The following is a 22,536-nucleotide window of genomic DNA, read 5'->3' as shown; positions in this document are numbered from 1 at the left end:
CCCAGTATGCAGTTCACTGTCCAGTTGGTATTTCTGCCAGCTCGTCTGGTTTGTATTCATTACCCATCGCTGTAAGTGGTCAAGAGTTAGAAACTGTTAGGTTGTACTGGTTGTGTTAGGTTATGCTGCTGGAACCTGTGAATAGTCTTGTTCTGTGTGTGTTTTTATGTTTATTTTCTGTTAGTTTCATGTCAGTTTGTCTTTTCTCTGTCCTGCTGGATTGTCATTTCTGGGCTAGTGTGGCCCTTAGGTTCTAGTGCAGAGACGCCCTTATCAGGGCAAAAAATCCCTGCTTGCAGGCAGGGTTCTGGTGTATGGTGTCTCAGAGTAGGGACCCACGAGACGAGGAGCCTAGAATTGGCTTGCGGGCTTAAGTGACTTGGCCAATTCATGAACCAATACCTCCTACTTTCATAGCAATTCCATTTGTTAGGTGTACAGTTATGCTAGTTGAGTACATTTCTCTAAGAGCTCTCTCTACCATAAATTAGATGCTAATTGGTGGCAGTACTTTCACAAGTCCCAGAGGGTAATGGAGTGGATCCAATTAACACAGACCCAAAGTAGTCAGCCAAATTCCAAAGAGTGGAACAGCACCTCCTGTATCAGTACAGTTAGCTTATGGATTATTAAAGCTCCAGAGGCATCATACAACATTTTGGGCTATTACGCCTTTATCAAGGCATATGACATGTGTGTGGGGTGAGGACTATTGGTGCTGAAGGAGGCAATTTAACATAAATTAGAATTGCTACCATTATCATTTACATTGCCTTAGTGCATATTACTTATACTCAGGTAATCATGCAATTACTTTATTATACCTTTGAAAACTCTGGTGAGCCAGCGTCCCTGTAGTTCTGCTGTTGGCATTATGGGTCCAAGAGGTTGAATAAGGCCAATAATGCCCAGCGTTGGCTTTTCTAGGGTGGGAGGGACAATATATTTGTACAAGTTGGCTTTGTTGTTCTCCATTTTGATAATAGATTCATCCAAAAATGGGAAAGAAAAGGAATATCCTGTAGCAAATATCACTACATCAATGTTCTCCTCAATTGATCCATCATCAAATTTTGCAGCAGTTTCAGTGAAGTCTATCACAGCTGGTTTTACCACTACGAATCCACATGTAATACGGCTTGGCAGCTCATCATTGATCAAAGGCTCTTTAAATTGTGTTCTGCAAATACAAGAAACAATAAAGGCAGTACTGATTTGACTGCCTGCTAAACTGTCAATTTGATTATTTTATTAGAACCATGTCTTTTCAAATTTTTTGGATCGAATGAAAAAGATCATCAAGACTGATAAGAAAGAGGAAGAAAAAGAAAGACAGACAGAAGGAAACTACCTGGTTGCACAGGACTAGAACATTAGCTAATAAATATACTGTACCGATCAACTGGTTGAAGCCCATAGTTAGCATGGCAAAACCATTGATTCATCTTTGCCTCAATCAGAAATGCCGTAATTCCCATAGGAAGTGTGTTTCTTTTAAAATTTTCAAACCGTGTATCAAAGCAGATATCCCATGGGTATCCTTGATCAAACACACGACTGATAACCCATGCTCCTCTCCTGGTACTGAGAAACACCTGCACATAAGGAAAGAAAGCACATTTCAATGCAGTGGCATGCCAAATAGTGTTGTTCACGACCCTCGGCGACAATAAAGGCGAGCTCCCTCCATGTTTTTTGGTTTTGCACTGCTTCTTCCAGTTGTGCGATATCCATGCCAGTATCGGCTCTGACAGTATCAGCCATCGTGTCCTTTGGCGGCAGAGTCTTTTTTTGCCACTGATCTATCCAAGCATTATAGATTTTTCTAGCGACTCTGTTCGCTTGCAGTCTTGTAATTGGCATACCAAATGCAAGACTGCAATTGCAGGATGGATGGGGAAGGGGGTGGGGGTGGGGGGGGGGTGTTAGCTGGATACTCTATCTGAGCCATTTCTGAGAAGTCGAGTTAAACAATAAGATTTTCTGTGGTCTCTATAGAAGTTGGAGCCGTATATTTCCTTATATAGTGACCTTCCTTTGCAGTAGCTGTAGGACGGCAGAATTTTAGCATCCTTTTCCATGGATGTGTGAGAGAAAACATAAAAAACTCTAATCCCTATTTTCATCGATTAAATTATAGGTAAAATAATGAATCAGAGGCATTTTGCCATCTCTACAATAGGCATCAACATAGTCTGACACTTCAAATTCTGTAGAGAAAACATTTCAGCAGTCATCTCATCATCACAGGCAGGATTACAATGAAAAGTAACAGCTTTATATAAATAACACAGGATCCATCATTAACAATAGGCGAAGGTCACAGTTCACCTCCTCTCCTCGCTGCACAATTAATTCTGTACAGGTCACAGAGCATGCCCACAACATAGGTATCAGCGAGTACAGTTCAGTATATTTTTCTGTGGTCCATGAGGTTACTGTAGAGAACAGGATGTCTCAGCCTATTTTTAGGCTTAGAAGTCAGAGTGAAACGGCAGGATATTAAGATTTGTTAAATACACATAGTGACATGACAAAAAAAAAGAAAAAGCACCATTGCAGCCTGCATTGAAGTGAAAAAGGACACTGCTGCCGTATTCAGAACAGCCACTATAGTGGCCATTCAGATTCATTGATAGAAGACATACTAGGATATATGGACAGGGATTGCCTTCTGGATATAGCAATTGCAAATTGTATTTGAAAGTAAGTAAAAAGTTATATTTAAATTACTGTATGTTAAGATTATTTTTACTAGATACTAAATCTTCATAAAGCTTATCATTTATATTTTTATTCACTTGTCACATGTTAAAGTGCCGCTGAATTGTATATTTAATTAACTAAAAAAGATTATAATTATATTTTGCCATTTTCAAACCACTAAAATTCACTATAATCTCCGTTTTTCCTTACCTGGGAGGCCGTACGACTGAGTTCAACAGCAATATCAGCTGCAGAATTCCCCATCCCAACAATAACAACTCGTTTGCCTTTGAAGCCATCAGAATTCTTGTATTGATGGCTATGGAAGTACTGTCCTCTAAACTGTTTAATGCCTGTAAAACAATGACATGATGTCATGTCCAAGTATAATTAATGTTTATAGGTTAATGTTTTGGTGCATAAAATATGATAAAAAGGTAATTTATAATTTTGTCACCCAGCTATTATGATATGACTAGAGAAGCAATTGTTTGACTGTAATCACCGATCTCATTGCAGATGGACTCAGCTTTAGGGTGAATTCACACGAGCGTGTGCGTACATAGGTGCGCACAAAAACATGCGTCTATTAAAACCATACGTCTATGCAAACACACGTACCTGTAAAACATAGGACATTTGTGCATCATAGGTCCGTGGTGCGTGTCAATATTCCCCAGCGTGGAGTCCCTTTGTCACTGAACACTGTCACAGTGTTCAGTGACAAGGGGACTCCCGCGGGGGTAGAGAATCCCCTGCCATAGCTGTGAATTCAATAAATGGCCAAACGCTGCCTGTGATTGGCAGAGCGCTGTGACTTTTAATTAATTATTTTTTTCTACGCAAGCCAGGGATGATTTTCAGGGAAGGGCTTATATTTCAAGCCCTTCCCTGAAAATCACCGCAGGAGTTGACGGCATCCTTTTGCTTTCAATGCGTCCGCCGGCAGCAGCCGTGGCCCCGTTGAAAGCGATGCTGCACGGACCTGCATTCATGCATGTTTGTACACGTACATGGGTGCACGGTTTTGTGCGTACCTATGTACGCATACACACACGCTCATGTGAATCCACCCTTAGGGCTCGGTCAGACAAGCAAGTTAAAAAGCTGCTCTATTACAACCAATGTTTTCTAATGAAAGCGTATGGTTTTTTTTAGAAGCGCTAAAAAAAATTGCACCTGCAGAAGATAGCACACGTGAGTGCAAATACACCCGTTCACCCAATTTTTTCTACATGAGATGTGTGGAATTTTTTGCGTGGCTATTCTTGTGCTTTAAAAAATTTAAAAAAACACCACTTGTCTGACTGAGTCCTTAGGGTGCTTTCACTGAAGCAGAATTAGCCTGAAATATACACCAAAGATACAAAAAAATTTGGCACCAAAATGTGCAGCCTCGGTGCAGATTGTGATGCAGAATTGAAAATGGCTTAATTTTGCCATCAGCTCTGCATCAAAAAATGTAGGTGGAGCCGTGGGTTTTGTAGCGGGATTTCACAGCAGTAGAGTAAGACGTGTCTTTTGGGGCATATTGCAGGTTAATTGGGCCTATGTGAAGGTACCATAAACAGCCTTTTACATGGCTCGATCAAGCAAAAACATTTGTCTCAATGTTTGTATCTAGTATTGTTGGACTGTGAAAAGACAAACAATTAGCAAATGAACAAGCAAACGCCTGTTTGTTGGCTAATCACATTCTTTATAGGAGCATAAACTTGATTTCACGTCAACTGTACATATTCCTGTGTTAATCCCCATATAGCAAATCATCTGCCCGTGAGAACAACATAAACAAGTGCTGACCAACAAGCTCATTGCCAGTCAACACTTGTTTGCACAAACAGATGATCTATATGCATGAAAGGACGACAAATTCAAGATTTCCAACATTTGTCACAGTACTGATCACACGACCTGTATTTATTATACGAAATGCCCTTTATATTAACGATGGATAATAATTATGAAATGCATTTCTGAAATGAACTTACCTGGATAAGATTCAAGAGGATAGTATGGATCGATGTGGTGACCAGAACAAACCATAACACCATCAAAAATGGTCGTTTCCTGCTTACCATCCTTCTCGGTGGTGACGTTCCACCTCCCACTGCTTTCAAAATCTTTGCATTTTTTTGCACTGATGACTATAGTCTTAAGAAAGACAAAATAGATAATGGCTAATGTAACCAAAGTCCACATTACATTGCCTTAGTTCTCTGAATTTTGTGCAGGACTCCAATTTCATACAATACAAATTCAATATTTTATTGCCACATTCTAGCAAAATTCTCAACAGGCTGCAGTTCATATTACAACCACTTGATGGCCATATATAGCATAGACATCTCCTGACAAAGTATCACAAAATCATGTTTTATCTCAAGGCAGGTTATCCTGTGCCACTCATCTTGGATATGTTAAGAGGAAAGTCATAAGGAAAGACATCTGAAGAACAGATTTATGTGCTTATTTTACCATATCCAAATTAAAAGTAGGTTTGCAAGTCTTAGGGCTCTTTTACATGGGGGTTGTTTTCACACAGAATAGGTTCCTTAAAAAAAAGTCGCATCTATCAGAACCAATGGTTTCCTATAGAAGCGCAAAAAACTTGCACCTTAAAAGTTAGGACATGCTTGGCTACAATGCACGCATCTAAGATCTGTGCTGCATGAAAAGATAAGATCTGGCTTATCTTTGCTGCACGATGCACAGGAGTAGAACAAAAAGAGAGGGGGGGGGGGGGGGGAGTATAGCAGCATCCACCACTTGGAAAAGAAAACAGGTGTCTGTAGTTTAGGCATTAGAAGTCATTAGGTAATCCATTGTAAATTCATGTTCTAATGGTCTTCCATAGACTATAATGCAAATCCACACCATACTCTATATTTTCTATAGTCTATTTTCCATGCGTGAATTTAAAATCTGCATGCAGAACAAAAGAAGTGGCATATATACTTCTTAACATGAATTCTATTTCAGGAAATCTGCACATTGATTTGCCCCATTGAGAAGGACTAAATCTCTGTGCAGATCCATGGTAAACTCAAATGTAAGGCCACTTTCACATGGGCAACATCGATATCGGCGCTACAAAGTTGCGGTGATATTGCAGTTGTGTTCCCACTATTTTGTAGCATCAGTGATGCATTTTTCTTGCTTCTCTGCCGCCAGAAATAAAAATCGTATGGTTTTATTGTGAGAAGGCTGAGCCCTCCCCCTAAAATAAGCTGTAGCTGAATTCCCTGAGAAAAAAGGGAATGCTTACCTAAAAGGCTCAGTCCAGGTCCTCGCGCTGCTCTCCGCAGCTCCGATAGGTGTCCTGCAGTCCTCGTTCACCAACAGAAGATCACTTCCTGGTTGTGGGATTCAAAAATCACACCTCCAGATAGCGCTAGCCCCATTTTTTTAAAATTCCGCCAATCAATGCAGTGCTCGATGAACCAATGCGAGGGCTGTGATTGATTTATCCAGCTCTGCATTGATTTGCTAAGCAGAGTTTGAAAAACCAATCAAGGTGTGGAGGCAGGATCTATGAATTGGCTGAGCCACTGCATTGATTGGCCAATTCATAAATCCTGCCTCCACAACGTGATTGGCTCTTCAAACTCTGCTCAGCCAATCAATTGGCTGAGTAGCACTGGATGAACCAATCAGAGACATCGCTTCCTGAAGTCAGGTTTTATCAATCCAGCAACCAGGAAGTTAACTTCTGTGGCCAAACGAGGACTGCAGAACACCCGGTAGAGCTTCAGAGAGCAGCGGGAGGACCCGGATCCAGCCTGCTGGTTAAGTATTCCTATTTTTATGGAAATGCAGCTAAGGCTTATATTAGGAGTAGGGAAATGCATCGCATCTCTCGAAAATTGCTAGATGTGATAAACAAGGAGGCTCCATAGGGAAAAATGAACTACAAACACATTGCAAATTGCAGCAGTATAGAGCATGCCACAATTTTTTTTTCTCACAACATCGCATCAATCAGAACTTTGCTAATGTGATGAAACTCATAGGAAGGCATGGGCTTTAGATGCATGCCATTAGTAGCATCACATGTATGATGCAGCAGCACTGTTGCATCGCAAGAAAAGCGTGCAATCTTGTCGCCCATGTGAACGTGGCCTAAATCCAAGGCAGAAATGCGTGATTTAGCCATGGATTTCTGCCATGGATTTTGAGGTTGTATCCACCCATAAAAGTCCAAAAGTGTATTTCATCATGAGCCTACTCCCTACTATCCCCCCCAAAAAGACAGTTGGAATGATTTGAACCAAAGTCTCTTAAGAAAATCAACACAACAATTTATGCATGCTTTGAGGAGGTGTAGATTTGCTCCAAAATGTTTTGCATATCTACTAATAAATATGTCTAATACTTGGAGAGCACAGCCACTTTTCTCAGCATATTTCAAATTTAGCAAATGCCAAGAAAAGTCACAATTTTTTATGGAGTTTTTTTTTGAGTTTACACCAACTCTGTTTGCACCAAAACACATTATAAACAATGGGTTCTGGCAGGCGCTACCAGATTCTGTCATTTTGATTCTGTCAATTCATGAACAGAGCCTAAACAGGGATGTTCAGGATCGGTTTTATCCAGGAGATCTTGATAGTAAAAAGCAAGGAAATGAAACACACAGAATATTAGCATAATATTTCTCTAAACTTTATTCACATGAGGGTGGTCATGTCCTTAAAGGGACTATCTCAGACATGGATGACAAATGGGGGCCAGCTAACTCTTTAAAGGGGTTGTTCGGGTGTGATACTATTTTTTAAAGGACCACTCCAGTGATTTTTTCCCCATTCATTATGTACCTGTACCCCAAAATATATATATAGGGGTATAGGCACATAATGAATGGCCCCTCACATTGCAAATAGTGGCGAGGGGCGGGGAAGGGGCGGGAGCTCAGTTCCTGCTCCTGGCTCTTCCATCCCCCCCCCTGCAGACAAGGACACCGTATATCGGCTCGGCGTGAAAACTGAGCTGATATACGGTCATCTAAATAAGCCCTTAGGCTGTTGCATAGATCCTGCCACAGAAATTCTCCTGCCACGGTTATTAATGATGATCACACAGCTCCTGTCACTGTTATAATAGAGGAGATCACAGCACAGCCTCCTGGCTGTAAACTTATGGCCTGTAGTTACTTAGGTGAATATAGAAGGTAATGATAATTAAAGTGACCCCAGCAGGCAGGAAGGGAATAGCCTCCAGCTTTGAAAGTGAAAGTTTCCATTTTACCTTGAATTGGATATACTTCAGTAGATTAAACTCTTCTGCATATTTTCTTTGGTACTCCAACATTTTGGAATTATGAACAAAGTTTGGATAGTTCTCTGGGAATGGGAAATCGCTAAAACACATCATTTCTTTGCTGGTATTGCTGACTACAGATTGATAGATGCTGGCTCTGCCATCCTCTATGTCGTTCTAGCAAAGAAGATGAAAAAAGAAAGAAGCTTATTTATGTGAAGCAATTATTGTAGATGTCCTTAGGTCTAATCAGTTTTGAATGAGAGGTCGTCGTCATGCTTGCACAGTGACCCTTCTACAAAGAATCTTGGTAGCAATGATGGACCCAGCTAGCATACATCCACAAATGCCATTTTAATATATCTGATTGTCATGCCATTAAAATAATATATATGAAAACCCCTAGAAGAAATGCTCAAGAAAAAATGGTTAAAGGGAGCCTGTCAGCAGAATTTTGTAATGTAATCCAAGAGCAGTGCTGAAATATGCACATTGCTCTGTTTTACGTAACGTAGTCTTTTCCCTTGCTCCGATAATAAAAGCAAACCTGAGTAAGTTGTGTCCCGTGCCGTATGTGAATGATGCAGAGTAGTCCAGAGGGTGGTCCAGACAATCTCTTCTTGCAGCCTGCTCCTCATCTAATTCCACCCCTCTCTGCCTCCCCTTCAGGTAGCGCAGCGACATATCAGGTGTGCACTGAGCGTTCATCAGATGGCACATGTTCAAAAGAACTTTACCTTTTGTGAGCAGCTTCAACATGCTCTTCTGCACATGTGCTGGCTGAAGAACCTAGGCCGCACAGGTAAGACTTTGCTGCTCTATATGACAGAGACAGAGGGACGGAATTAGGTGATGCACGCAGAGACAGTCCAGCCCACCCACCAGACCGCTCTGCATAATTTAGAAACAGCCCAGGACCACTTTAAACCCAAAATTAGTCAAAAATGCTTTTATTATTGGAGCAAGGAAAAACAACATTTAAAAACATAGCAATGTGTATATTGCAGAACTGCTCTTAGATTACATTACAAAATTCTACCGAAATACTGAAAATACACAAATGGGAAAGTAGCCTGAGGAACATTTTTTGTTGCAGTAGATTTATGTTTTTCTACTATTGACTGTACAAATTTTTGTTTAATCAGTTTTATTGAAAAGTTTTTCTCAAATAAGATAAACAATACAAAAAAGACAACATAAAAGAAATTATATTAAGAAAAACAAAACAATTTAACAGGAACAGAAAATTCGGGCCAACTCCGATAGATGGGATAGATAGAACTACAAATTATTAATAAAATAAGCACAAGAAATACATAAAGCAAAATATGTAATAAAAATCTAGCCTTACATGATTCCCACTTCGCACAGTGCAGAAAGCAGAACAAATTTATAAATATCTGGTCCCAGCTGTATTACAGATCTGTGTTGTAGGGATTTATACCAATGTGCCTATAGACTGCTACAGACCCATGTTGTATAACGTTTTTCTCACACATTCATCACATGTCAAATGATGACAAACTGAATCCATAATTCAGGCCTGTATGACCTTTTTGTGCCACCACGCAAGCTCAAACTTGCTGAATGCATGATTCTTTTCTAAAGACATATTTCTTGGATTCTAAAACTCCAATTGTGTGAAATCAATCAAGTACAACTAAGTGGAGCATAAAAATAAGTGCTTATGGATATTTTTTTTTTTAGAGCCAAAGAAAGCACTGATTCAAGTGTCAAGCTTATATAAGAAAAGTTAAACCATAGTTTATTAACAAGGCAATATTGTAGACTGCAAAAATTGATGGAGATTTAGTTCTCCCAAACCCTCAGGCTGTGTTCCCTGCCTGTACAGCCATAACACAGCTTCTTATACACAAAGTTTAGGCCAAAATCAAACAGCTAAGGAAATTCGTATCATGCATATGCAGCGCCCCAAACCCAGGAGGGTTAAAGCAGCGAGGGGAGATTAGGATGGTAGTCACGGTGGCTCTACTGCTCCTCCTGAAGAGGTGGTAAAGGAGATCTGGGGCTGGTAAAACTGCAGTTGCAAATATCTTGGCAGTTCTTTACTGCTACCTGCGGAGTCGGGTAGGGAAAGATGTTAGTTTATTGTGACGCCAGCTCGCGTAGGGTAATAAGTGATGTGAAGCACTCCAGGAAGCAGATTGGTATGATGAAAATAGTTTAACAGTTTTATTCAGAGAGTTCTTTTCTTGGTAGCAGTTACACACTTGAATTGCATTTACTGGAAGTGGATTAAGACACTTGGACAGTAGACAAACACTTTGAGTAGACTTAGGAGGTGTGGGTTAACTTCCTCCTTTGTTGACCCCTGGCTAGACACTCCAGCTTTACTTCTCTGGCTGTGATTACAATGAACTGACTGCTTCTGACTTAGAAGAGTTTATAAGCTGTAAAAAATGCCACAAAACAAAACTACAGTATTTGTGAAGGAAGCCTACTGTTATTTTTCCCATATAGAATAGAGGAACCCAACTACGTTTTGTAAAAGTCCATTCACCCTGTCTGCCTAGAGGTGAAGGTGTAGCAGAGCCAAATAACAACATGTTAAATACTTTCCCAGGTATTAAGGTGCCAAACAAATACCCCAGTGCAGCACAAATTCTATTCAGCATTATGGGGCATTAGAGTACATCTACAAGAGATGTAAAATTCCCCCGGGAATCCATGGCAAGATCTGCATGTTTTTGCGAAATCTGCAGAAAATATGGACATTTTGCAGATTTAAAAACTACACCGCAGGTCCATCTCTACACATATTTTCCAACAGTATGTGAATGATGTCAAATGTCTCTTCCAGTTTGCTGCTAATGTTTCAGCCTGGAAATCCAGGTGGAAAGTTCTCAGGAAATAAGCTATGTGTGAACATACCCTTCAGATCAGGGTTATGATATGCAAGCACAAAAAAATATGCAGCCATTGAAATAGCCAAATAGTTGAATGAGTTTTAAGCCAACCACATCACAAGTAACCCACATATATTCTGTATTTCACGGGAAATCCTCCAATTGTTTTAATACATTTCCACTATCCTTTAAATATCCTGGGGTGCGTGCGATGAGAGGTTGGAGAGCCCTATCGAGCCATGCACTCAACCTCAACACAAATATTTTATGCCAGAAAAGTGATAATAGCTGATCTTGGGGATTAGAGAATCTGGATCCACATAAATATTTCATCACCGTGAAGACTTCAATTTAAAAATGGTTGTCTTTCAGAGACAGTGATCCCCAATACATAGGTGGAAAGTTAATGATGGCCTGTGTGCCACAGTTGTTGCCCAACTTAGAAGAGAATAACACAACTGCAGGATCAGAGCAAACACAAGGTTTGTTTGTAGTATGTAACCATGGAGACACAAAAGACTGCATTGGAGTTGAAGACATAAAATTTGTATTCAAAAGTTTTGCTAAATGGATTAAAAAATGTATTGGTTGCAAAAGTGGGCACCATTTTAGCCCTTAGTACCGACTCCAAACACTTTCCCTCCCAAAAAATGTGCGATCAAATGCCAATAGTGAAAATATATCCTATATTGTTCATGTATTGGTCATGCTATCATTCAAACATATTTCACAACTGTAGTCACAGGCACAAAGGTGCTTACAGAAAAACAATTATAAAGAATGTAAGAAGTATGATTATAGGTAGGAAACAAAAACATGTATAATAGTAAGGAAGAATAAGTATGAAAAATATGAAGTCCACTCCTACTTACTGAAAACCTCCATACCCCTCCAATATCATCACTCCTTTCAAAGCAGGTGGGATCCAACCCTTCATCCAGACAGCACTTAATGCATGTCAAGCCGCTTAATCCAGCTCCAATTACAGCAATCTTCATATTCAATCTGAATTTTGAAATGAAAAATACAGAACAGAAAATGAATAAAGTCATGCTATTCGTAAAATGATCCCCTAAATTGTTACAAATTAAAATCAGACAGTGAAACATATTCCATGTTTTATAATTTGTGTATGTCCTGAATGTAGTATCAAAGAATAAAAAAAATTAGGCAGCGCTCAGGGCTGATGACCAATGAATATCCAGCTTAAATAAAACTAAAGAGTAATATACTCATACTTGATAGAGGGATAGACGTCAAAACTTCTTTGTTTTGATATTAAACCCCGTTATCATATGTTTAACATAAAATCTTGATTTTTTTCAATTGGTCATTTCTAGAGATGAGCGAGCACCAAAATGCTCGGGTGCTCGTTACTCGGAATGAACTTTTCGCGATGCTCGAGGGTTCGTTTCGAATAACGAACCCCATTGAAGTCAATGGGCGACCCGAGCATTTTTGTATTTCGCCGATGCTCGCTAAGGTTTCCTTGTGTGAAAATCTGGGCAATTCAAGAAAGTGATGGGAACGACACAGCAATGAACAGGGCAGGCGAGGGGCTACATGTTGGGCTGCATCTCAAGTTCACAGGTCCCACTATTAAGCCACAATAGCGGCAAGAGTGGGGCCCCCCCCTCCCAAAAACTTTTACTTCTGAAAAGCCCTCATTAGCAATGCATACCTTAGCTAAGCACCACACTACTTCCAACAAAGCACAATCACTGCCTGCATGACACTCCACTGCCACTTCTCCTGGCTTACATGCTGCCCAACCGCCCCCCCTTCCCCCCACAGCGCACACCAAAGTGTCCCTGCGCAGCCTTCAGCTGCCCTCATGCCACGCCACACTCATGTCTATTTAGAAGTGCGTCTGCCATGAGGAGGAACCGCAGGCACACACTGCAGAGGGTTGGCACGGCTAGGCAGCGACCCTCTTTAAAAGGGGCGGGGCGATAGCCCACAATGCTGTACAGAAGCAATGAGAAATAGAATCCTGTGCCACCGCCATCAGGAGCTGCACACGTGGGCATAGCAATGGGGAAACTATATGCCACACACTATTCATTCTGTCAAGGTGTCTCTGCATGCCCCAGTCAGACTGGTAATATGCACCTTAACAGTAACCGCGTTGGTGGTAATGTGGTGGTGACTGCGGACCTAGTAGCGCGGTTTTATTTTGTTGGTTTTCGGAATGTGGCCAGGATTAAGTGGGCCGTGGCGGGGGGATGGTGGGGGGTCTCTCGTAGTGTCGGTAAAGGTGAAATTCTTGGACTGCCACCAGACGAACCAATGCAAAGGCATTTGCCAAGAATGTTTGTTTTCCCTGTTGGAGGAGGAGGGGGATGTTTTTGAGGCACTACGTGTCCTCTACACGTGTCCGTGGTTATATGCACCTTAACAGTAACCGCGTTGGTGGTAATGTGGTGGTGACTGCGGACCTAGTAGCGCGGTTTTATTTTGTTGGTTTTCGGAATGTGGCCAGGATTAAGTGGGCCGTGGCGGGGGGATGGTGGGGGGGCTCTCTTGTAGTGTCGGTAAAGGTGAAATTCTTGGACTGCCACCAGACGAACCAATGCTAAGGCATTTGCCAAGAATGTTTGTTTTCCCTGTTGGAGGAGGAGGGGGATGTTTTTGAGGCACTACGTGTCCTCTACACGTGTCCGTGGTTATATGCACCTTAACAGTAACCGCGTTGGTGGTAATGTGGTGGTGACTGCGGACCTAGTAGCGCGGTTTTATTTTGTTGGTTTTCGGAATGTGGCCAGGATTAAGTGGGCCGTGGCGGGGGGATGGTGGGGGGGCTCTCTTGTAGTGTCGGTAAAGGTGAAATTCTTGGACTGCCACCAGACGAACCAATGCAAAGGCATTTGCCAAGAATGTTTGTTTTCCCTGTTGGAGGAGGAGGGGGATGTTTTTGAGGCACTACGTGTCCTCTACACGTGTCCGTGGTTATATGCACCTTAACAGTAACCGCGTTGGTGGGAAATGGCCTCGCCGCCATCATGTCTTTGGGAAGCCTCTGTTTCCACACCCCAGAGACATACCATTAGCAGCGGTATAGGCAGAGCCCAGAATTCGTAACATTTCAGCCGTAGCATTAGGACAGGCCCCAGTAACATATCACTAGCAGCATTATAGCGGGAGTGCAGTCTTCGTTCCATGTCAGCAATAGTAGCACTCAAGACAGGCCCCAGTAACAATTCCGAAGCAGCATTATAGCGGGAGCGCAGTCTTCGTTCCATGTCAGCAATAGTAACACTCAAGACAGGCCCCAGTAACAATTCCGAAGCAGCATTATAGCGGGAGCGCAGTCTTCGTTCCATGTCAGCAATAGTAGCACTCAAGACAGGCCCCAGTAACAATTCCGAAGCAGCAGTATAGTGGGAGACACAGATTGATGAAGCAGAAATGTCCCCGTTTTGGATGGTGAGAGAGAACATAGCTTCCATCCGCGGGTGCAGCCTACGTATTGCTTACGTATCGCTGCTGTCCGCTGGTGGAGAAGAGAAGTCTGGGGAAATCCAGGCTTTGTTCATCTTGATAAGTGTTAGCCTGTCGGCACTGTCGGTTGACAGGCGGGTACGCTTATCTGTGATGATTCCCCCAGCCGCACTAAACACCCTCTCCGACAAGACATTAGCCGCAGGACAAGCAAGCACCTCCAGGGCATACAGCGCTAGTTCAGGCCACGTGTCCAGCTTCGACACCCAGTAGTTGTAGGGGGCCGAGGCGTCACCGAGGATGGTCGTGCGATCCGCTACGTACTCCCTCACCATCCTTTTACAGTGCTCCCGCCGACTCAGCCTTGACTGGGGAGCGGTGACACAGTCTTGCTGGGGAGCCATAAAGCTGGCCAGGCCCTTACAGACTGTTGCACTGTCTGGGCTGTACATGCTGCTCGATCTACGCACCTCCTTGCTACCTGGCCCTCGGAACTGCGCCTTCTGCCACTAGCGCTGTCGGATGGGAATTTTACCATCAGCTTGTCCGCCAGGGTCCTGTGGTATAGCAACACTCTCGAACCCCTTTCCTCTTCGGGAATGAGACTGGGAAGGTTCTCCTTATAGCGTGGGTCGAGCAGTGTGTACACCCAGTAATCCGTAGTGGCCAGAATGCGTTGAATGCGAGGGTCACGAGAAAGGCATCCTAACATGAAGTCAGCCATGTGTGCCAGGGTACCTGTACGCAACACATGGCTGTCCGCACTAGGAAGATCACTTTCAGGATCCTCCTCCTCCTCCTCCTCCTCCTCCTCCTCAGGCCATACACGCTGAAATGATGACAGCCCAGCAGCATGTGTACCGTCAGCAGTGGGCCAAGCTGTCTCTTCCCCCTCCTCCTCATCCTCCTCATCCTCTTCCTCCTCCTCCTCCTCCTGAACGCGCTGAGATATAGACAGGAGGGTGCTCTGACTATCCAGCGACATACTGTCTTCCCCCGGCTCTGTTTCCGAGCGCAAAGCGGCTGCCTTTATGGTTTGCAGGGAACTTCTCAAGATGCATAGCAGAGGAATAGTGACGCTAATGATTGCAGCATCGCCGCTCACCACCTGAGTAGACTGATCAAAGTTTCGAAGGACCTGGCAGATGTCTGCCAACCAGGCCCACTCTTCTGAAAAGAATTGAGGAGGCTGACTCCCACTGCGCCGCCCATGTTGGAGTTGGTATTCCACTATAGCTCTACGCTGCTCATAGAGCCTAGCCAACATGTGGAGCGTAGAGTTCCACCGTGTGGGCACGTCGCACAGCAGTCGGTGCACTGGCAGATTAAAGCGATGTTGCAGGGTGCGCAGGGTGGCAGCGTCCGTGTGGGACTTGCGGAAATGTGCGCAGAGCCGGCGCACCTTTACGAGCAGGTCTGACATGCGTGGGTAGCTTTTCAGAAAGCGCTGAACCACCAAATTAAAGACGTGGGCCAGGCATGGCACGTGCGTGAGGCTGCCGAGCTGCAGAGCCGCCACCAGGTTACGGCCGTTGTCACACACGACCATGCCCGGTTGGAGGCTCAGCGGCGCAAGCCAACGGTCCGTCTGCTCTGTCAGACCCTGCAGCAATTCGTGGGCCGTGTGCCTCCTATCTCCTAAGCTGAGTAGTTTCAGCACGGCCTGCTGACGCTTGCCCACCGCTGTGCTGCCACGCCGCGCGACACCGACTGCTGGCGACGTCCTGCTGCTGCTGACACATCTAGATTGCGAGACAGAGGTTGAGGAGGAGGAGGAGGAGGAGGAGGAGGAGGAGGAGGAGGAGGAGGGTGCTTTAGTGGAAGAAGCATACACCGCCGCAGATACCACCACCGAGCTGGGGCCCGCAATTCTGGGGGTGGGTAGGACGTGAGCCGTCCCAGGCTCTGACTCTGTCCCAGCCTCCACTAAATTCACCCAATGTGCCGTCAGGGAGATGTAGTGGCCCTGCCCGCCTGTGCTTGTCCACGTGTCTGTAGTTAAGTGGACCTTGCCACTAACCGCATTGGTGAGGGCGCGTACAATGTTGCGGGAGACGTGGTCGTGCAGGGCTGGGACGGCACATCGGGAAAAGTAGTGGCGACTGGGAACTGAGTAGCGCGGGGCCGCCGCCGCCATCATAGCTTTGAAGGACTCCGTTTCCACAACCCTATACGGCAGCATCTCAAGGCTGATAAATTTGGCTATGTGGACGGTTAACGATTGAGCGTGCGGGTGCGTGGTGGCGTACTTGCGCTAGCGACGGCTGGACTGTGCGGTGCGACACATTGCTGGATGGGGCCGAGGACAGCGGAGGTGAGGGTGTGGGTGCAGGCCATGAGACGTTTGTGCCTGTGTCCTGAGAGGGAGGTTGGATCTCAGTGGCAGGTTGGGGCACAGGGGGAGAGGCAGCGGTGCAAACCGGAGGCGGTGAATGGCCTTCGTCCCACCTTGTGGGGTGCTTGGCCATCATATGTCTGCGCATGCTGGTGGTGGTGAGGCTGTTGGTGGTGGCTCCCCGGCTGATCTTGTCGCGACAAAGGTTGCACACCACTGTTCGTCGGTCGTCAGGCGTCTCTGTGAAAAAGTGCCAGACCTTAGAGCACCTTGGCCTCTGCAGGGTCGCATGTCGCGAGGGTGCGCTTTGGGAAACAGTTGGTGGATTATTCGGTCTGGCCCTGCCTCTACCCCAGGCCACCGCACTGCCTCTTGCAACCTGCCCTGCTGCTGCCCTTGCCTCCCCCTCTGAAGACCTGTCCTGAGTAGGCGTTGCACACCAGGTGGGGTCAGTCACCTCATCGTCCTGCTGCTCTTCCTCCGAATCCTCTGTGCGCTCCTCCCTTGGACTTACTGCCCTTACTACTACCTCACTGCAAGACAACTGTGTCTCATCGTCATCGTCCTCCTCACCCACAGAAACTTCTTGAGACAGTTGGCGGAAGTCCCCAGCCTCTTCCCCCGGACCCCGGGAACTTTCGAATGGTTGGGCATCAGTGACGATAAACTCCTCTGATGGGAGAGGAACCACTGCTGCCCAATCTAAGCAGGGGCCCGAGAACAGTTCCTGGGAGTGTTCCCGCTCCTGAGCAGGTGTCATTGTAGTGGAGTCAGGAGGCTGGGAGGAAGGAGGAGCAGCAGACAGAGGATTCGGATTTGCAGCAGTGGACGGCGCAGAACTGTGGCTGGACGATAGGTTGCTCGAAGCACTTTCTGCCATCCAGGACAGGACCTGCTCACACTGCTCATTTTCTAATAAAGGTCTCCCGCGTGGACCCATTAATTGGGCGATGAATGTGGGGACGCCAGAAATGTGCCTCTCTCCAAATCGCGCAGCAGTCGGCTGCGACACACCTGGATCAGGAGCTCGGCCTGTGCCCACACCCTCACTTGGGCCTACGCGTCCTCGGCCACGTCCACGTCCTCTAGGCTTACCCCTACCCCTCAGCATGCTGTATTACCAGTGATTTGATTTCCCAGGCAGGAAATAAATTGGCGCAAGCCTGCAGCCAAATATAATGTTTTCGCTTTTTTGCAAAGGGAAGGACCCACTGCGTATATTCAATGAACAAGAAGTTTAATATCTGTGGTGTGGCCCTCAAAAAGTGTCACACAACTATAGTGTAGCAGAGTTATTAACTCTAGCAGAGCAGGTATTTGCCAGTCAGGAAAGACAATGGTGCAAGCCTGCAGTAAACCGTAGCTGGTTGCGTCTGATTTTTGTACGTTCTCCACGCAGCACACACGTACACGGAGACCTTAGGACTGACACAGGCAGGCCAAATATAATTTTTTGTCCTTTTTAGCAAAGGGAAGACCCCACTGCGTATATTCAATGAACAAGAAGTTTAATAACTGTGGTGTGGCCCTGAAAAAGTGTCACACAACTTTAGTGTAGCAGAGTTATTAACTCTGGCAGAGCAGGTATTTGCCAGTCAGGAAAGACAATGGCGCAAGCCTGCAGTAAACTGTAACTGGTTGCGTCTGATTTTTGTACGTTGTCCACGCAGCACACACGTACACGGAGACCTTAGGACTGACACAGGCAGGCCAAATATAATTTCTTTTCCTTCTTTGCAAAGGGAAGGACCCACTGCGTATATTCAATGAACATTAACTGTGTTGTGGCCCTGCCTACACAATTCTGTCCCTGTAGTATCAATGGAGGGTGCAATGCTCTGCACAGACGATTTTTAGAAAAAAAAAAAAAATGCAACACTGCTAACAGCAGCCAGCACAGTACTGCACACGGTTAAATTTGGCCCTAGAAAGGACCGTTGAGGTTCTTGAAGGCTACACTCACTCCTAACACTCTCCCTGCCTAAGCACCACTTCTGTCCCTAAAACCGGGTGCAATGCTCTGCACTGCCGATTTTGAGAAAAAAAAACCACTGCTAGCAGCAGCCTGCACACAGGTAGATGTGGCCCTAAGAAGGACCTTTGGGGTTCTTGAAGCCTACACTGACTCCTAACGCTCTCCCTACAGCAGCACCAGCACGATAGTACTTTCCCTCAGCTAACTCACAAGGCATGTGTGGCGAGCCGCGGGAGGGGCCGACTTTTATACTCGGGTGACATCTGATCGCCCCAGCCACTCACAGCAGGGGGGTGGTATAGGGCTTGAACGTCACAGGGGGAAGTTGTAATGCCTTCCCTGTCTTTCAATTGGCCAGAAAAGCGCGCTAACGTCTCAGAGAGGAAACTGAAAGTAACCGGAACACCGCGTGGTGCTCGTTAAGAGTAACGAGCATCCCGAACACCCTAATATTCGCACGAATATCAAGCTCGGACGAGTACGTTCGCTCATCTCTAGTCATTTCACGATGGCACATTCCTTTTAATGGTCATATAATTTGGGTATGTAAGAAGTATGTTGGGGGAGGATGATGATGTCTAAGACACGAGTGGGCAGGTGAATAGTAGATTTGTATTATTCTGGAATATGAATATGTGTGTCAGGAATATGCTGACTGTATGATTATTTAGACTCCATTTCACTTCTCTCAGGCATGCATGAACAAAAAAGTCATCTTCTGTTCTGAGCAGAGCGCTAAAGTCCATATTTATGGACTGTCAGAAAAGAGGTATTTATGGCTGTGTAATAAAATGAAGCTGTGCATTTATTAAGAGTAAATTAGCACACATTAAAGAGTCATGTTATTGTGCATCTGGGAGGAGGATCAGTTGTGTATGTTTTAGATAAAGATTGCACATAATAGGTTTGTTTTTCTGTCTTATGGCAGATTATGATGTCATTTTGTCATGAAGAATAGGAAATCGACTCGTAGGCATTTTTTGCTAAGATAGTGTAGAAGTTTTACTTTCTGGAACTAAGACAGAAGCCATGCAGAGACAAGTAAGGGGACGCACTACTTATCCAGTTCCTGGAAAATTTATCTGTCTTGGCACTGTTTGAAAGGGGGCTTCTCTGGCTGCCGATATACAAATCAGATGATGCTACCTCCCAGTGATGCCATGTAAGCAGTAATCTTTATATATAGATAATGATGTGATGTAATTTGCAATCTTTATACTTTGTATATAGATATTATCCTTTATATATATATTTCCTTTGTATCTACAAAAGGACAATTATTCATCACTGTGCTCGATCACTTATTAGAATAAACTATTATTGTTAAATCTTCCATATTGTCTTACACCCTTTAAAACCATATCTGAACTTCAGTAGATTGTATATACATGGCAATATTAAAAAAAAAGTCTGATTCACAATTTATGGATGTTTCTCTTGTAATAGTAAAAAGAGTTTCTATGTCATTATTTGTCTGATACTTTATACTTTTTTTGACCCCTGCAGCTTCTCTTTCTACAGTGGGGATGACAATTCTCTTTTAACCTACATTGGCATCCACACTAGGCACTTCATAGTGTCCCGTTTTCAGGACAACACCACCGCTGCCGGACTCTATGCTAATTAATGCAGGGTTTTTCTCTATGATAACTTTTGCGCTGCACAACTTTTATTTAATTTTTTAAATTATCAGTTTTTTATATGTTTCAGTAATGCTCTAATTTATTATTGTGTGATGTTAACGTAACCTATGCACTAATTATGCTTATGGGGGGTGGGTGGGGGCTCTTTAGAGGTCTACAGTGTAACTTACTAATATACTGAGACTGGTATATAGTAAGTTAACCAACTTGCATACATACTAGATCTGAGCATCCTATTTGCCTCTATTGTTTGTCTCAATCCAGCTCTGCCAAGTATTTGTTAATGTATTCACTGGTCTCACTGTGCTCTTCATGTCTAAATGATACATTAAATACTTAATTTGTTTTCTTTTTGAATATTAATTTAATGTATGTTTTTCATCTACACATTGCCAGTGCACCATATTTATGCATAATGCTTTTATTTAATCATACATTTATTTTTTGGCAATCTTATTCGCAATTTTGCGTGATCTATATAACTTTTACCTTTGACCCTATTATGTAATTTCCCTTCTTTCACCACTGTATATACTATTGTTTTATGTGCACTAGTTATTGGGCCTGAGGAAGGCACCTGCCAGATGCTGAAATGCATAGTCTTGAAACAAACTGAATTTCACTGGATACAAGTCTCTCTCCTCCATCCAGCACTGGCCATGTGTTCCTTGATTTTTCTGCTCATTCGCTAGTTCTAATATACAAGATATAATTATGTACATTGGCTAAAAGTCCCACAAAGACATGATCAAGTCAAACTGAAAATGACCTGCAAATGGATAGAACTCTGGCTATTAAGAAAAGCCTCAACTATTAAGATTTGGAAATCAGATCACTTATTACCAAGCTTAATAAAATATTTTTTTGAACAAATTAGGACAATGATATTGAAAAGGGCAAACATTTACAGAACTACTTCAGATAAAGTCAAGTTGGGCTGATTATTTTAGGAATTTATGCACCACTCATATAGAGAATGCAAGCAGAGAGAAAGTTTTAAGACCAAACTGAACTACCCTCTGTAACTCAAAAGCACCTAGATATTGTAAATTCTACAATTGCTAGAGATCAGGTAGTATCAGCAATACTAAGATATCCTCTCCGTAAAGGCTCACGATTGTCGCTCAAAATTCATTCAAACTAAGGAAAGCGTGCGGTAATCGTTACTTCTAAATGTGAGCCATTGTGCACTTTTAGCTCACTTTTCATTTCGTCACTCAGTTTCAGCCTGCATAAAAGTCATAGCTGGTTCACTTACTTCTCGTTACGTCCAAACATTCCTTACTCAAGAACAAGTAGTGAGCGAGTCTCAGGGATGATCTGCCTGTATAAACATTCTGCATGAGCGCAAACAACTGTAAACAAATTAGTGATGATGTCACTCGCTCGTCCAAATGACAATCGGCTTTTGTAAAAAAAGGGGCGTAAGGGTCCTCTTACACACTCCTCTTGTTCTAGATGACACACGTTGATCAATAAGGTCGGCACTCTTACCTGGCTTTGACACCAGCCAGTTCAGACAGTATGGGGAATGAATTGTTCATGTGCTTGTTCAGCCCTCGTAGTGTTTCACGGCTGTTGGCAGCACATCTCCCCTTTATACATCCCCCATTTGTGCTGCCAATAACATTTATTTTAGGTCTTGCATGAAAGATGCAATCACCCAATAAACGAGATGATTAGGTGAACAGTGGCACAGCCTGATGATCAGGCAAACTTTACAAATGTCCTTGCTCCATCATTGAGCCATGGAAAAGGTCTTTTAAAAGGAACCCGTCATCAGATATGAGCACCATAAATTATGTTGCTCATATGGTAGGTTCCATGGAGTCTGAAAAGGCATTTCTTATATTTAACTAGTTCCCCTGCCGGACTGTTTGCTGTGTGCGCACTTCCATTGATCTCTATGGGAGTGTGCACGCAGCAGACAGACAGCAGTCTGGTTGCATGGTCCGTGCAGACTTTCGGAGAGGACAGCACTGAATTGGGGAGCCAGATCAATATAAGAAAAACCTCCCCGGACTCAAGGGCACCTGCTGAATGAGCACATAATGTAGTTTAGGGTGCTCATACCTGATTACATGTTCCCTTTAACTCTCCAGGCACTTGTGGGTATACTAATAAATTAGTTATGGAGATTATTGAAGAGAACAGAAACATGGCTTCTATCTTCCAAAAACAGTGCCACACCAATGCAGAGGTTGTTGTGGTATTGCAGCTTATTCTCATTAAGTTGCATAGAGCTCTGCTGCAATACCAAATACAACCAATGGAGATGTGTAGTATTGTTTTTGGAAGACAGCATGCATG

At 43.8% G+C, this 22,536-nt stretch overlaps 1 protein-coding gene across 2 annotated transcripts in view; it reads right to left on the bottom strand.

Annotated features, from left to right (window-relative positions):
• Positions 1-22,536, bottom strand: part of LOC136621639 (dimethylaniline monooxygenase [N-oxide-forming] 2-like) — a 43,333-nt gene that overhangs the window by 7,582 nt on the left and 13,215 nt on the right. For both annotated transcript variants that reach the window (XM_066597277.1, XM_066597276.1), the window contains exons 2-7: positions 11,705-11,837; positions 7,954-8,142; positions 4,698-4,860; positions 2,917-3,059; positions 1,396-1,595; positions 825-1,180 (exon numbers count right to left, since the gene is read on the bottom strand). In XM_066597277.1, the coding sequence (XP_066453374.1) occupies positions 825-1,180; positions 1,396-1,595; positions 2,917-3,059; positions 4,698-4,860; positions 7,954-8,142; positions 11,705-11,830 (1,177 nt within the window). In that variant the 5' untranslated portion in view covers positions 11,831-11,837. The remainder of the gene's footprint in view (positions 1-824; positions 1,181-1,395; positions 1,596-2,916; positions 3,060-4,697; positions 4,861-7,953; positions 8,143-11,704; positions 11,838-22,536) is intronic.

Source organism: Eleutherodactylus coqui, chromosome 3, assembly GCF_035609145.1.
Source record: "Eleutherodactylus coqui strain aEleCoq1 chromosome 3, aEleCoq1.hap1, whole genome shotgun sequence".
Taxonomy (NCBI): Eukaryota; Metazoa; Chordata; class Amphibia; order Anura; family Eleutherodactylidae; genus Eleutherodactylus; species Eleutherodactylus coqui.
The sequence above is the reverse complement of the archived record's forward strand: the minus strand, read 5'-3'. Positions and strand labels throughout refer to the sequence as shown.